Consider the following 13036-nt stretch of genomic DNA (forward strand, 5'->3'; position numbering starts at 1 on the left):
AATTTGCTTTCAAAATTAGTACTAGATAAAACAGGTTAGGACCATTGATAAATTTATATCAGTCATTTTTACCACCGTGTTCTGTACGTGGGCATTCGAGTCAGCAGCAGTGAAAGTGGTCTCCTGGCCAATTTTTCATACGCACATGGTAATAAAGCCATAAACTGAGTCAACTGCTCACTTGACCAATGCATGCTCAGAACTAGGGCTTACAAAACAAGAGATGAGTGAGGAACATGACAAATATATTTGGAACACTGCAAATGCAAGTCTTTCTCTATTTTTCCAAAATGAAGGATTATTCTAAGTTACATAGAACATAGAATATCCAGCTGGAAGGGACCCAAAAGGATCACTGAGTCCAGCTCCCTGCTCCTTGCACAACTACTTAACAATAACTATATGACTACCACAGCATTTACATTAACTGCTGCAAACAAGGACCATAGAAATGCTGATTGACATATTTTCTGATCTTGTGTGAGCTCCAAAAGTAAAACAACTCCAATAAACACTGGTATTAGCACATATAGCTTGTGTCATCTAATTAATCACTGATAGTTATTACTGCCAAACTCTTGACATACAGGATACAAACCCAATCCATCCTACATTAACAGTCACCTCTGCAGGCTGACTACTCGTTTAGCACACACACAGTACAGCTTGCTGTTGTGGAGGCGAAGAATCGGGCCTCTGTAAGAGGGTAGAAGGCATAATTCAAACTACAGTGTTTGAGGATCTGGAGAATATCTTTACTCCTAGGCTGCAACCACAGCCAATCACCTAGTCCTGGCTGGAAAAGCTAATAACAGCAATATCTAAATACAGTTAAGTTGTACTCAGGAAGCCAACAGTGTTCTCTAAGCAACCCAGAAGGGCAATATCCACCCAACAAGGCAAGAAGGGTTAAGAAGTTACCATTAACTTGGAGACATAGATGGTTTCTGCCTTGATGTAGCAGCTGTAGGAGTTATCCCCTGGAGGGAAGAGAAAGTGTGAGCTGAGCAGCAAGGACCTCAACAGCACTGAAGTCAGACTAGAAGACTGTTTCTGTTTCTGTAAGAACAACCCAGTAGTTGTTTGTCTGCTAAAGATAGCCTGAGAGCCTTCCTCAAAACTAGACTCCTCCTCCTCTTGCATGAATGCAAAGCCTCTTGTGCTGCAGGAGCATGTCCTGCCCAGCACTGAGCCCAGATAGCAGGTCTGCCAGTGATCAGCCTGCTCTCCCCATCTGTCTAAGACAGACAGAAGGTGCAGGAGAGCATGCAGTGCTTATGGGTTTTCTGAAGGCTGCTCTTTCTGAACAAAGACAGGTGGGCAATGTTTTCTGGCTGAGTTTTGATAGCTGAACATAGTGAAAAGGCTGAAGACCCTGCAAGAACACACAGGGACCAGAAACTGCAAGGACAACCTAGGTTTGCTCTTTATCCACCTATGTACCTTTTCTTTATAAACTTCATTAAAAATCCTATAAAAAGGTTTGACTTTTCATCACAAGATTACTAAGGCCAACAAAAGAAAAATAAAGCCTTTATTCTTTCTCTCTACACAATCACACACAATTAAAGTTCAACAGACACGAGTGTTTACAGATTGCAGATGCCTCAAGCTCTCCCATGTCTTGTTCTCAGGCTAGTATACATATGAGTAAATAATAAACCAAATAATTTTATTAATGCACTTTTTGATCAAACAAAAGAGTAAAGCAATCTTCATTGCTTCTGCACTGCAGAGCAAGCTTTTCTGAAGGAGTACAAACATCAGCTTGTCTTTTTTTCTTTTTTATAGTGCTAGTTTTTCCAAAATATTCTAGATCTTTTATTCACAGCCAGTTCATTTCTACTCCAAGAGGTGCTACAGGTTACGTGACCTGAACGATAGTGACACAGCACTTGTTCTCCACTGCACTGAGTACAAGGCTCATGCTGCCTCCTACCTCACATCCCTTTTCAGACAGGCCCGGGTTATACTTCACACAGACATCGCTCTGCCATGTTAGGCACTCATACTGTACACAGCTCATTGGTGAGATATATGGTCTCCTCAAGCCACCAAATCCAACACAAGAGGACATGAAGCAGGAGAGGGTCTGCGGCTCTACATTCTTGCTGAGGATATTTCAAATGCTGACACTGTTTCCTCTCCTCCATCCCACTACACAGCCCACAGATATAGATTAGGGCTGTGACTGTTCCCTGTTCTCATGAGAAGTGGCCCTTTGCATCATCCAACAGTGGTGCCTCTCAACTGGGAAGAAATGATGCTGCACTTGAACATGATGTTTTTGACAGCTGCTAGTACTTCCCATGCTCTCATGTTTAGCTGTCCTATATTCACTGGAGCCTGCAAAGAGGCTTCCTAATAGGTATGAGTTTGTCCCCACCTACCTCCTCCTTCCTCACACCATGATCCTGGTAGTTTCACAGGAGTCTGCTGTGGGAGCCATGCACCAGGAGGAGATTCAGGAGGGAATCCTATTTCTCTCCAGCACCACCTCTGCTCCCACAAAAGCAGGGTCACAGGCTGGGAAAGGAGATGTCCAGGCTGTCCTCCAGAGAGTGGAGTTTCTTTAGTGGTCACACTTAAGGGGGTTAAATCCCCTGTCCCTCCTGAGGTTACTGGGAGTTCTTGCTCTTGTTTTTCAGCATTCAGATCTTACCCTGTTTAGGGAGGGTCAGCTAGCTATTAGATAATCCACTCCTTTTTCAACATGAAATGGAAACCCTGGAGCACACATAAAAAAGACTTTTTTTTTTTTTTTAAATACTCTCTAACATTCAAAAAGGAATTAGATAACAGCTATAATGACCCCACCTACTCTCGATCCTTTCTGCTGCCAGAATGTTTTGTGTAATAAATCATGCGAGTGCTACATTATTCCAAAGCTAAAAATGGAGTGGAGTCAGGAGGCAGCACAGAGCTCTGAATACAGAATGCAGAGTCGTATTTGATAACATCTGCACTCAGTCTGATTTTAAGCTTCCTTGGGTTAGGATAATGAACTCAAATGAGAGGGGAAAGGTTCACGGGGTGATTACAGCACAGGCTGGCTTTTAAGCCATTTTCCTTTCAGCTTCACTTTCACCACATTTTGATTTAGATTGGGTTAGCTCCTGGAAGCAGTTCTGCTTAACAGAACACACCAAAGGCATCCCTTACAATTGCCCAAATCCAAGTTGTTAAAGTGTGGTGAGAGTGCAGCTGAATGGAAGGATGCAATATCATTTTTCCTTAAATCAGAGGGGTGAGATCACATGTTTCCTCCAGGTCTGGTGAGAGGGAGCTTCTGAAAAAACAGTCCCAGTAGCTGTACTGGGGCTAAAGTACTGATTTAGAATTTAAAATGAGTAACAAGCACTGATCACAGCAATGGACTTGATAAGGCAGCTCATTCTGGCTAAAAGCAGACACATTATTCCAGTTGTGTCCCAAAGCCCATTCCTAAGCACCTTTTCTCTAAGTGATGGCTATCCACACTAAGTAACCTGGTTAAATGTGACACCCACCTGCCACTGCCATGTTAATCTAATGCATCATCTGAATTTCTGCTGGGTAAATGGTCGAGTGACACTATCTCAAAGGCTCATTCATAATAAGAGGTTTTTAACATCTGCTAGGGACAAGTCTGGATAATGGTCATGAGCAGAAATTTTAGTCTTTAGGCTTTAAGAACAGTTTTAGTTACAATGGCTTAACTTTTTAGAGGCCTAAAAAAAGACTTTGAAAGCTACCACTCATTTAGATTGCATAGAACAGTATGTTTCAGCTGTTGACACTGAAAAAGCTTTTGGGACACATTTATACCAGGGAACCAAAAATAATAAAACAAATGAGATTTTTTTCCTTCAAGCAGTCCTACCATCTAGGAACTGAACTTCAGTGAGAGCTGAAATTCACAGGGAGCTAATGAAAATATGGCTGCAGGCTGCTAGTCCAGGGAGTTTCAACACCTACAGTTGCTGGAAAACACATGGGCCAGTTCACAGAGTTCTGGCAGGCTTTACTGCTGCACATTTACCATGTCAATAACCCTGCATGACGCAAAATATCTTAAGGGTTCTTTCCATATCCAGATGGTGTTATTTTTTCTAGGCCAGTCTGCTAGATGTCTGATCTGAAGACAGCTTGATAGGCTACTTAGATCTTCCCTTCAGATGTCTCTGCATTTTGTTCTGTGACTGATTCACTGGAAAAAGAAACAATGAAAAGCAAAACTCCAAATCACTACTTGCAGATGTGCACAAACTGCAATTACGCTGAGAAATCAAACAGAGTCATCTCATTAAGAACTGATGAAATATATGAGCACCTCTTCTAAAAAAAAAGAAGAGTAAAAAGAACAGTTAATGACTGACATGATTTGAATTAATAGATATTGAGGACAGCGAGACTATTAAACTCATCAGCCAGTCTGAACTGCAAAATACCAGCCAAAGAAAACCTCAGGACTTTTCTGTTTCTACCACATTATTTTTAAGTCTACACAGAGGCATTCATTAAGCACATTCATTTAGTCCTTTCATCATCCTGCACTATTCCAGCTTCATTATTTATTACAGATACAGCATAGGAAGATGATTTTGTTGTGCATTTCCCTGCATGCTTTATAACCAGTAGATTTATGAATTACCTGATCTGTTTTCTGTGGGCACTGCTCGGTATTCTGACCACAAACATGCATCAAACCTACTGAGGAAAATTTGAGGGACAACTAAAACATATCAGTAGTGCTTAGGTCACTCGTACTTGCAATCTGTTTTACACTTAATTAAATTTCCCTTTTTAGACATAATTTTAGCTGTGTTTCCTGTAAATACATTCTCTTCACTGCTTTTTCCGAGTATTCCAATCAGATTTTATTTCTACAGTGATACAATGAGTTAAGTGTAGCATTTATTTCCTACCTAGGGACCATCACACTACCTACTTCAGTGCAAAGCATATTAACACTGCAGGGTACTCTCTCAGTTAAACATTTACACAACTGCCAGTTAATACTAAAGCATGGACCATCAGTGATAGCATCCTGGTCCTCTTCAGTTTACTTATATAGAAATTACAATTGCATGTCCACCAATTGCCAGTAATTCAAAAAAACCCCACCCAACCCTAAAAACAATTTTTACCTTTTAACATGCAATAATGTTGCCATATATCTAGCAAACCAGCATTATTGAATCAATCGTCCTCCTTCAATCAGGCTAGGAGTATTTCCTCAGTTTTAGACCCCCTGGGCTTGAAACCAGACCCAAAATATGCTTTGGACTGGGATGGGTAGAAAGCTTCAGGGACAAGAAAAGTTCCAAGCATGGGCATTGTCCAGGCTGCTAGGGTAGAAATAGGAGATGCAAAACCAAAATGAGACTACAGGGGTTGATACTCTGGTCTTACCTCAGTCCCAGGCTGTTGAGCAGCCAAGTTACCATTCTTCATAAACACCATGGTCACGAAGACCACATAAAGGCCCTGGAGGTACTGCAGTCTCCACTCACAGAGGTTAGAAGGGCTCCACAGCTATGACAGGATGACCCAAGAGAACAAATTCCCTAGCTGATCCCAAGTTTTGCATGCAGTTTTCAAGGTAAAAATCAATACAAATGGGCAAGTTCTTGAACTAGACTAAAAAAAAAAGTTCATTTTTTAAGTTCTGGTGCAGAAAGAACATCAAAGGCTATAACAGGGATCTCTGCAAGGAGGGAGGATTGCTCCTAATTTTTTTTCTATCAGGAAGTATAGGGTTTTTAATGCAAGGGTGGTTAGGGGAGTGAGGAGGTGAGTGGTATTGGTGCATGTGTGTTTGATCATTAACTCAGTCATGTACGTAAAATCCAGAGACAAAGAAAGATTAAACACTATCTCCCATTAGGGCATATTTTGCAAATTGTCTTCTACTGAAGATGTATTTTCATAAAATATGACTTATCTCCATGCTATAGATATCTGGTCTCTTATTCTAAAAATAATTGAACAGTTTCTCTTCAGTTCGGGAAACTTAATTTTATTAAGTGACTGTACAGCAATGTGCAACATGCATAAACAAGTAGTGAAGACTGTAGGTTAATACTGGCACAGTCAACTTGCAGAGTAAAAGGAGAGATTAAGCTTGTTGTCTGAATTGCACTTCTGTAATCACTTTCTTTTGGATACTGAAAAATTGAACAAAATAGTGCTTTCATTTAATTTAAACATGAACAAAAATGAACATCTGAACTTCTAGCCAAGCAGCCAGGAATTACTTCCCCTGCTTATTGTGCTCAGACTCTTGCTATAAATAAGTAGACTAATGACATCCAAACAACCCTATCAGTCAAAACAGGGACACAAAATGAAAAACTATTTTAATACTCTTGCCATTTGGCCATACCAGAAGTTAATTAGCAATACTAACATTTGAGTTTTGAGACCCACACTGAGGTTAGTTTCAATGGCTCTAGACAATATAAGCCTGCAGAGCAAGGTTAGTCAAAGCAGGGTTTCAGTATTTTAAAATACTCAGGGTTCCCAAAAACACCTTGCTTTAAGAAAACAACCAGGAGATGTTACATTGTACGCTTTCAAAACTTTTGTCTTCTGGCTCATAGTTCTCAAAATTCTCATTTTTCTAGAGACTGAGGAACTAGAAATAGTATTTAAATGCAAGAACCAACAGTTATCATCCCAAAAGCATGACCAGCAGAGTGTAGTGAGCATCCCTGTGAGTGCATGCTGCTAGTAATATAAGCAACATGTTCAGCTAATATTATATTTAATATTCATACAATGCTTACCAAGGGGAAAAAAATTAATCTTGTAAGAAATTTGCTACAGTTAATATTTCCATAACATGATGAACATGGTTTACTGACATATGTGCAGGAGGCTGTAAGAGGAAAAGAGCAACCTCCATCCTTCCAAGTGTGAACTGCAGCCCCGCTTAGCAACTTACTCTGCATCCAGACCTTAGAAGAGAGGGAAAGAGGGGAGGAAGCAGCTACCTGCTATCCCACCTCTAAATCTTGTAAGAGGCAAGGCCTAGAAGGCTGGCACAAGAGAGTCACCTTTAATTCTAGTCTTAGACCTTACTGTTCCTCTGGGCTTTTCTGGTCCCCTCAAACTGATTTTTGCAGCTCAGCAGGGATGGCCAGCACCATGGCCCACTTTGGTCCCACCCATTTGTTGAAAGGCTACAGGACCCTGCACGCAGACAGGCTTTTTCTACCAAACACATCCACTGAAGTGGCACTGCAACTGGGTCAAGGTAAAGGGCTCAGCAGCCAGCTCTGACAGCCCCATGTCCACCAGAACATCTGGTGGAATTTTCTTCACTGATCCGAAGGACCAACCCTAAATAGCAAGCTCTGTAGCAACCAACAAAGAAATCCAACTAGAAAGACTTATGGGAGATACAGGGGTCAAACTGAGACTCGTTTTTCACCCCCTCTGAAAAATTCCAACAAGACCACAGTCTGTGTACATACTAGCTAAACACTAATTGAGGCTATGAAAAAAAAATTAGGATCTATTGCACATATGGTCTCTCTAGAATTACAGATGCCTGCTTGATCCTAGAGGAAACCCAGAGTACTTGTTCATCCACTGAGACCATGACAGGGCTTTCAGAGCTGTTTCAGAGCTCTGTTTTGGATGCCATCTGCTCAACAGAGATCTCTTTTGGCCAGACTATGAGACAGGCTGCCCAGAAAAGCCATGGAGTTTCCATCCTTGGAGATACACAACACCCAACAGCAGTATATCCAAAGCCACCTGCTGTAATGAGCAGAGGGTAGGAACAGAAGCATCCAGAGGTCCTACCTGATTCCATGATTCACCTCCCCCCTAAAACTAGCAAGTTGAAACTGTGCAAGAGGTTAAAGTGAAAAATAACAAAGGTAAAAGTCAAAAGACATTATATTTGTTCAGATTCAGATATATATGAAATCTTACACTGAAAATTTTGAGGAAAGACAAGAACAGACAACAGTTTCATTAACTTCTGCTCTGCTGTAATCAGACCAGTCACTTGCAGTTCACCATAGGCAGATACTTTTTTAAAAAAGAGGTTTGAAACTTTTAAATTAAGTATAACTTTTAAACAGCAAGAAAAATATTCTGAAGTGTCTTGTATTTAGTGAATTATTTTACATATTAGAGCTCAGTTCAGCTCTCTTCAGGTTGCAGTCCATGCATTAACTTGTAGTGCAATTTGTATCAGAATCTAAATTAGTTGGTTGATCAACCTGTTTTTTTAATCTCAGCACTTTGAATAGTCACAATCATGACCAAAACTATTATAAGGAGTCCCTCTCAGCCACTCCACTTTTAGTGAGGTCCCCATGTTTTTTTCAGGAGGTTAAGTGATTGCATCAATTCATGCAGTAAATCACTGACTTCAAAGTGCATTTATTTGCTTCCTGTTGCCCAAGTTCATCCACCTGACTTGTTTTCTTTATCTGTGGCACCCAAATAGCTATCTCAAACAATGTCTATATTCTGTGCAAAGAGAAATGACTTGTCATTTAGAAGCTTCAAATTCTTTGGAGTGAATTTGGGCTGATCTATCTCAATCTCCCAACAGTAACACCTACAGACAGATCAATGCTTTTGTATCAGAGATAGGACTCTCCTACTGCTCTGTTTTGGAAAGCAGGCTACCACAATTTCCACTGCCACTATAATTCACTATATAAAGGACAGTGTTTTCAGCAGCAATTATTTAAAGTCAGCTTGACAGAAAGTTTCAATCAAAAGTAGAGATGGACAACACAGTTTCTGTAAAAATGCAGTAAAAATAGAAATTATATAGATGAGAGTTACTTCCACATAAAAGATGGAGTAGACTATGTTTGGGAACTTCTATTCAACAGAAAATTTGCTATCTTTCTGAAAGCAACAAATATGCTGACTGATTAGTAATTGCCTGGCCCCTTTAAACTTCAGTTTACAGGAAACATGGAATCAGGAGAAGAAATGAGCTCTCTCTTTGCAAACACCCAGAAGGTTATATAGTGTTAAGAAAAAGCTAATGTGAATTTATCAGAGACAGATTATGTCACTCTTCCTTCTACATCAGGATAAAAGGCCTTTCTGTAAAACAGAAGTAGGAGATACTCTACATCTTCAGTGAATACACAGCTTTTTTATGTTCTTCCACAATAGAAAACCAGAAAGTGCTTCTCAGAGGTTTGGTGCCAAACAGAAAGGCTGTACTGTGTGATACTCACTTGGGTCTTGACTGAGACAGTGAAACAGAGAACATGCATTTTCTATACACAGTACAGACAACATCTGGCAGGGGCTGTGAGCACACAGGAGGACACACTTTTAAGTTTAAAGGATTTGAGGAATCAGTTGGAATAGACTTGAAATAAGATGATAATACAGTATGAACAAATAAAGAAATACTTATCAGTTGCACAAATGCAACATGGGGAATGGGTGGATGTGGAGATTAGATAGTATCAGAAATATGTGTCTGCCATGCTGTTGCAAAACCAAATGACAAACAATTACTCTAGAACAAACTTCGCCTTGGAATCTATAAACATTTGTTTCACCTGTAGAACCTGATGCTTCAGCAAGAGTACTGCACCCACCCTGGGCACCACACTTCTCTGAAAACCCAGGCTACAGCAGGGTGAACAAAAAAGAACACAGATAATTAAATGTAATTTAATACATTAAAGAAAAATAACTGGGGTTGATTGCATTTAGTTCAGGATTTTTATGCTTCAGTTCTCTGCCACTGCTCTGGATACCTCACCATATTACATCTTCCACATGGCTTCCATTCTCATTACTCATCCTGCATCACAGACTGATCAGATAAGATTTTCTATATTGCAGCATAAGAAATTTTGTTTTATAGATATTCCAGTTCCTTTAACAACCACATAGCACTGCCCTCATGGGGAAATTCAAGTTATAAATGGGACAGCCAGCATCAGAACTAGAACTGAGGAGCAGGGATCAGATCACCCCACCAAAAGCACAGCTAGTTTCCTTCTCAGCCTGTACCCTTTATTTCAAGGCGCAGTCAGAACAAATGGGGGGTTGTGACCTTCAAGGTATTCTCTCTGTCCCACATGACTTGATTGATACAGGAAGGACAAGGAGGCACAGCAGAGGTTCAGTGACATTACAGCTTCTACTTTAAAGTGACAGGGAGAAAAAAAATCAGTTAAGAGGGAAAAGGAGATGCAAGAGTGGCATACTTACAGAGATAGAGCAATAAAGCCAGTGACAGAAGAAAATCACTGGTAATTGAAGAACTCCCCGCATCTGAGAGTCCTGGAGTCCAAACAGGACTAACGCCCAAAAGAGCTCCAAAAGAAATATAAAAGCAACTCTTTTCCTTTTAATATGAACCAAGCATACAAAAAGAAAAAAAAACCTAACAACTAAAAGCAACAGATGTCTTAGAAGTACCATGAAAATTCACCAGAGCCCCTGCTTGTTTGTTGTACTTCACTAGCACGTCAAAAAATTAAGAGATTCATCAAACAACCTTGACGTTTTCCTGCTGTGTGATGCTGCAGATACCCATGTTTCCAGCTCACTAAATGCTTGGAAACATTCTTTGTTCAGAGGAAATGAGTAAGAGTTTGGTACAGGAACCTCAGCTCCTCGGGCTGAGGGAATGTTACAGAAATGTCTGAAGAAGATAAGTTTATCTCTGACCAGATACCATAAACGCTATGATGGGCAGATATGACATCATTTCAATGCCAGTAGGAAGCTAAGGTCATCCTGCACTACCTCAGAAAGTTTTTTTTTATTTACTGGAGGCAGGCAGAGCATGCCCTGCCCACGCTGCCCCCTGGGACTGGCAGCACAACTCCCTCCTCCTGCTCTGCCATCCTCTGCCTTATATAAGCAAAGGTAACCCAGAGGTCATGGCAATTTCTGTCTGAATACGTGTCATACAAGATATCTCCTGGCTCAGGAGCCCTTTTCTGTTTGCTTCAGATGCTGCCTGAAAACAGAAGCAGAACCACTTTAGCCTTGGGAGTGAACTGTGCTTACAAAGGCATCCCCATCTCCCAGTCCTTACTGACAGCAGGCTTGGGCTGGAGGACAAACAGCCATCTCTCCCTCAGTTTGCCATGGGGGCCAAAGGAATGGGTTTCAACCTTCATCACAAAGCGGCATTTTTAACAGATAGTTGTCAGCAGTAAACTGCTGATCAACTGCATGAAAACATTTCATTACTGATTTTCTGTTTGGAGGATCATTCTAAGGGCAAATGAGACTTGAATCAAGAAATCAATAAAAGGAAACATCAGTAAACTTAAGAAATCAAACAAAATCAGAACTAATCTCTTTCCAATTGTCTTTTTCAGTATAATGCACAACCATATGAAGCTACAGGCTGAATATTTGCTCCACAGGACATAGGAGAGAGGGGGAGGCCACAAGGCTTCCTGTCCCTTTTCTCCCCAGCTCTCCTCCCCATTAATAAAGCATGCCCAGTCCTGTGGCATGTGTAGTAGCTACATGATCAGAGTCTCCCTCCCTTTTGGATCTTCTCTCTGTCTGTGAGAGCTATTCTGCAACTCTCCAACAGCAAGAAATCAATCACAGACTAGTCTGTGTCTGCATACGTGATACAGGTTTGAGAAGGAGGGATTGAAACACTACGAAACAGGAAAGTAAAAGTGCAAAATCTACAGGTGTTGAAAGAAACCTGGTAATAACCTTCTGGGAGCACAGAGATTTGCTGGAATGAGATTGTGTTCTGCCATTTTACATTAGTCCTCTCATCTGATTGCAGCATTTGATACATGCAAGCAAGATTCTCAGGCGATAGCAAATGAACACAACTCATTTCTCCCATCATTTGAAAGTCATTAGGATTAGAGCACTGCATGCACCAGAAACATCAAATTAAGCACCCACCACAGGATCAATCCCCATTATCCCCTGGGTTTTGCAAATTACCACTGCAAATTAAGTATTTTAGTGAAAGCACTTATAATTTGCTTTCTTGGTTAGCAATGATTTAATTATGCTCACTTTTAAAACACAAGATGATTAAAAGTTTTCTTTTTTCACACAGCTAACAATCAATATCTTACTCCTCTGTTACAACTGCAAAATTATTATGTGAATGCAGAAACTAAAATACAATTTTAAACTCATATGTCATTTGGTTGCTATTATTTGCATTCCTAAGGATTAGCTGAAACAGTAGGAAAGTACAATTCACAAACAATCAGAAAAGGGGGAAAGTGCAGCAGTTCCAACTTTCAAATATTTTTATCCATCTGTACGGTATGTAAATCAAGACACACTCTAACTTCAGGCTCCCAGTCTGCAAAGTGCTACACAAATTGCTAGATCAAGGTGTTCAGAAGCACAACATGGGCTAAACAAACTCTTATGCTATTTTGATTTCTTGACCAAAGACAATCTAGAACACCAGGGCAATACAAGAACCACCAAGCATGGAACAGACTCTGTATGTTTGCCGAGACACTTGACTGTCATAATCTTTAACGTGAAATGTAATATCCTGGTTTAGGCTTGCTGGATTTATTTGCAGAGTAAAACAATTAACACTGGGAAAATAAATCTGGGGATTACATCTCCTCATTCAGTATGCCTCAGAGAGTCAGTAAATATATTCAAAGTGTTGTCACGTACACAAAAATATACAGAATGATAAACAGAGGAAGCAGCAAAACACTCCACAGCATATGGTTTATGTAAATTGAAACCAAAGTCTGTATACAGAAAATAAGTACAAAATGTAATATTTATTGAATTCTATTCACTTGGAACACAAAGCTGGAATTATAATAGCAGGTGTTCTCAGATACATGTTTGAATGCCAGGAAATTACTCCTGTACGATTTTTGTCTGCTACAAAGTATACGTTAGCACTTTAGCTCCAAATTAGCATTTATAGGTCTCCCAAGACTGCTTTTCTTTTTCATGCCAATTTATCTTCTGCTACCATTCCAGGTACTTCACACACATCTTTCACACAGTATTCCACAAAAAATAAGATGAAAACTTTTAATAAAAACTGGTAAAAGCAATACAAATCATACTG

General features: G+C 40.2%; 1 protein-coding gene across 4 annotated transcripts in view; it reads right to left on the reverse strand.

Annotated features, from left to right (window-relative positions):
• The window catches only part of TMCC3 (transmembrane and coiled-coil domain family 3), a 152331-nt gene that overhangs the window by 95920 nt on the left and 43375 nt on the right, over window positions 1-13036 (reverse strand). Inside the window, exon 1 of one of the 4 annotated variants that reach the window (XM_050325411.1) lies at window positions 922-1021. The exons of the other annotated variants lie outside the window; for them this stretch is intronic. Within the exon in view, the coding sequence (XP_050181368.1) occupies window positions 922-924 (3 nt within the window). The 5' untranslated portion in view covers window positions 925-1021. Of the gene's footprint in view, window positions 1-921; window positions 1022-13036 lie in introns of those variants that run through there. 4 annotated transcript variants of the gene reach the window in all.

Source organism: Myiozetetes cayanensis, unplaced genomic scaffold, assembly GCF_022539395.1.
Source record: "Myiozetetes cayanensis isolate MyiCay16 unplaced genomic scaffold, myiCay2020 scf3, whole genome shotgun sequence".
Taxonomy (NCBI): domain Eukaryota; kingdom Metazoa; phylum Chordata; class Aves; order Passeriformes; family Tyrannidae; genus Myiozetetes; species Myiozetetes cayanensis.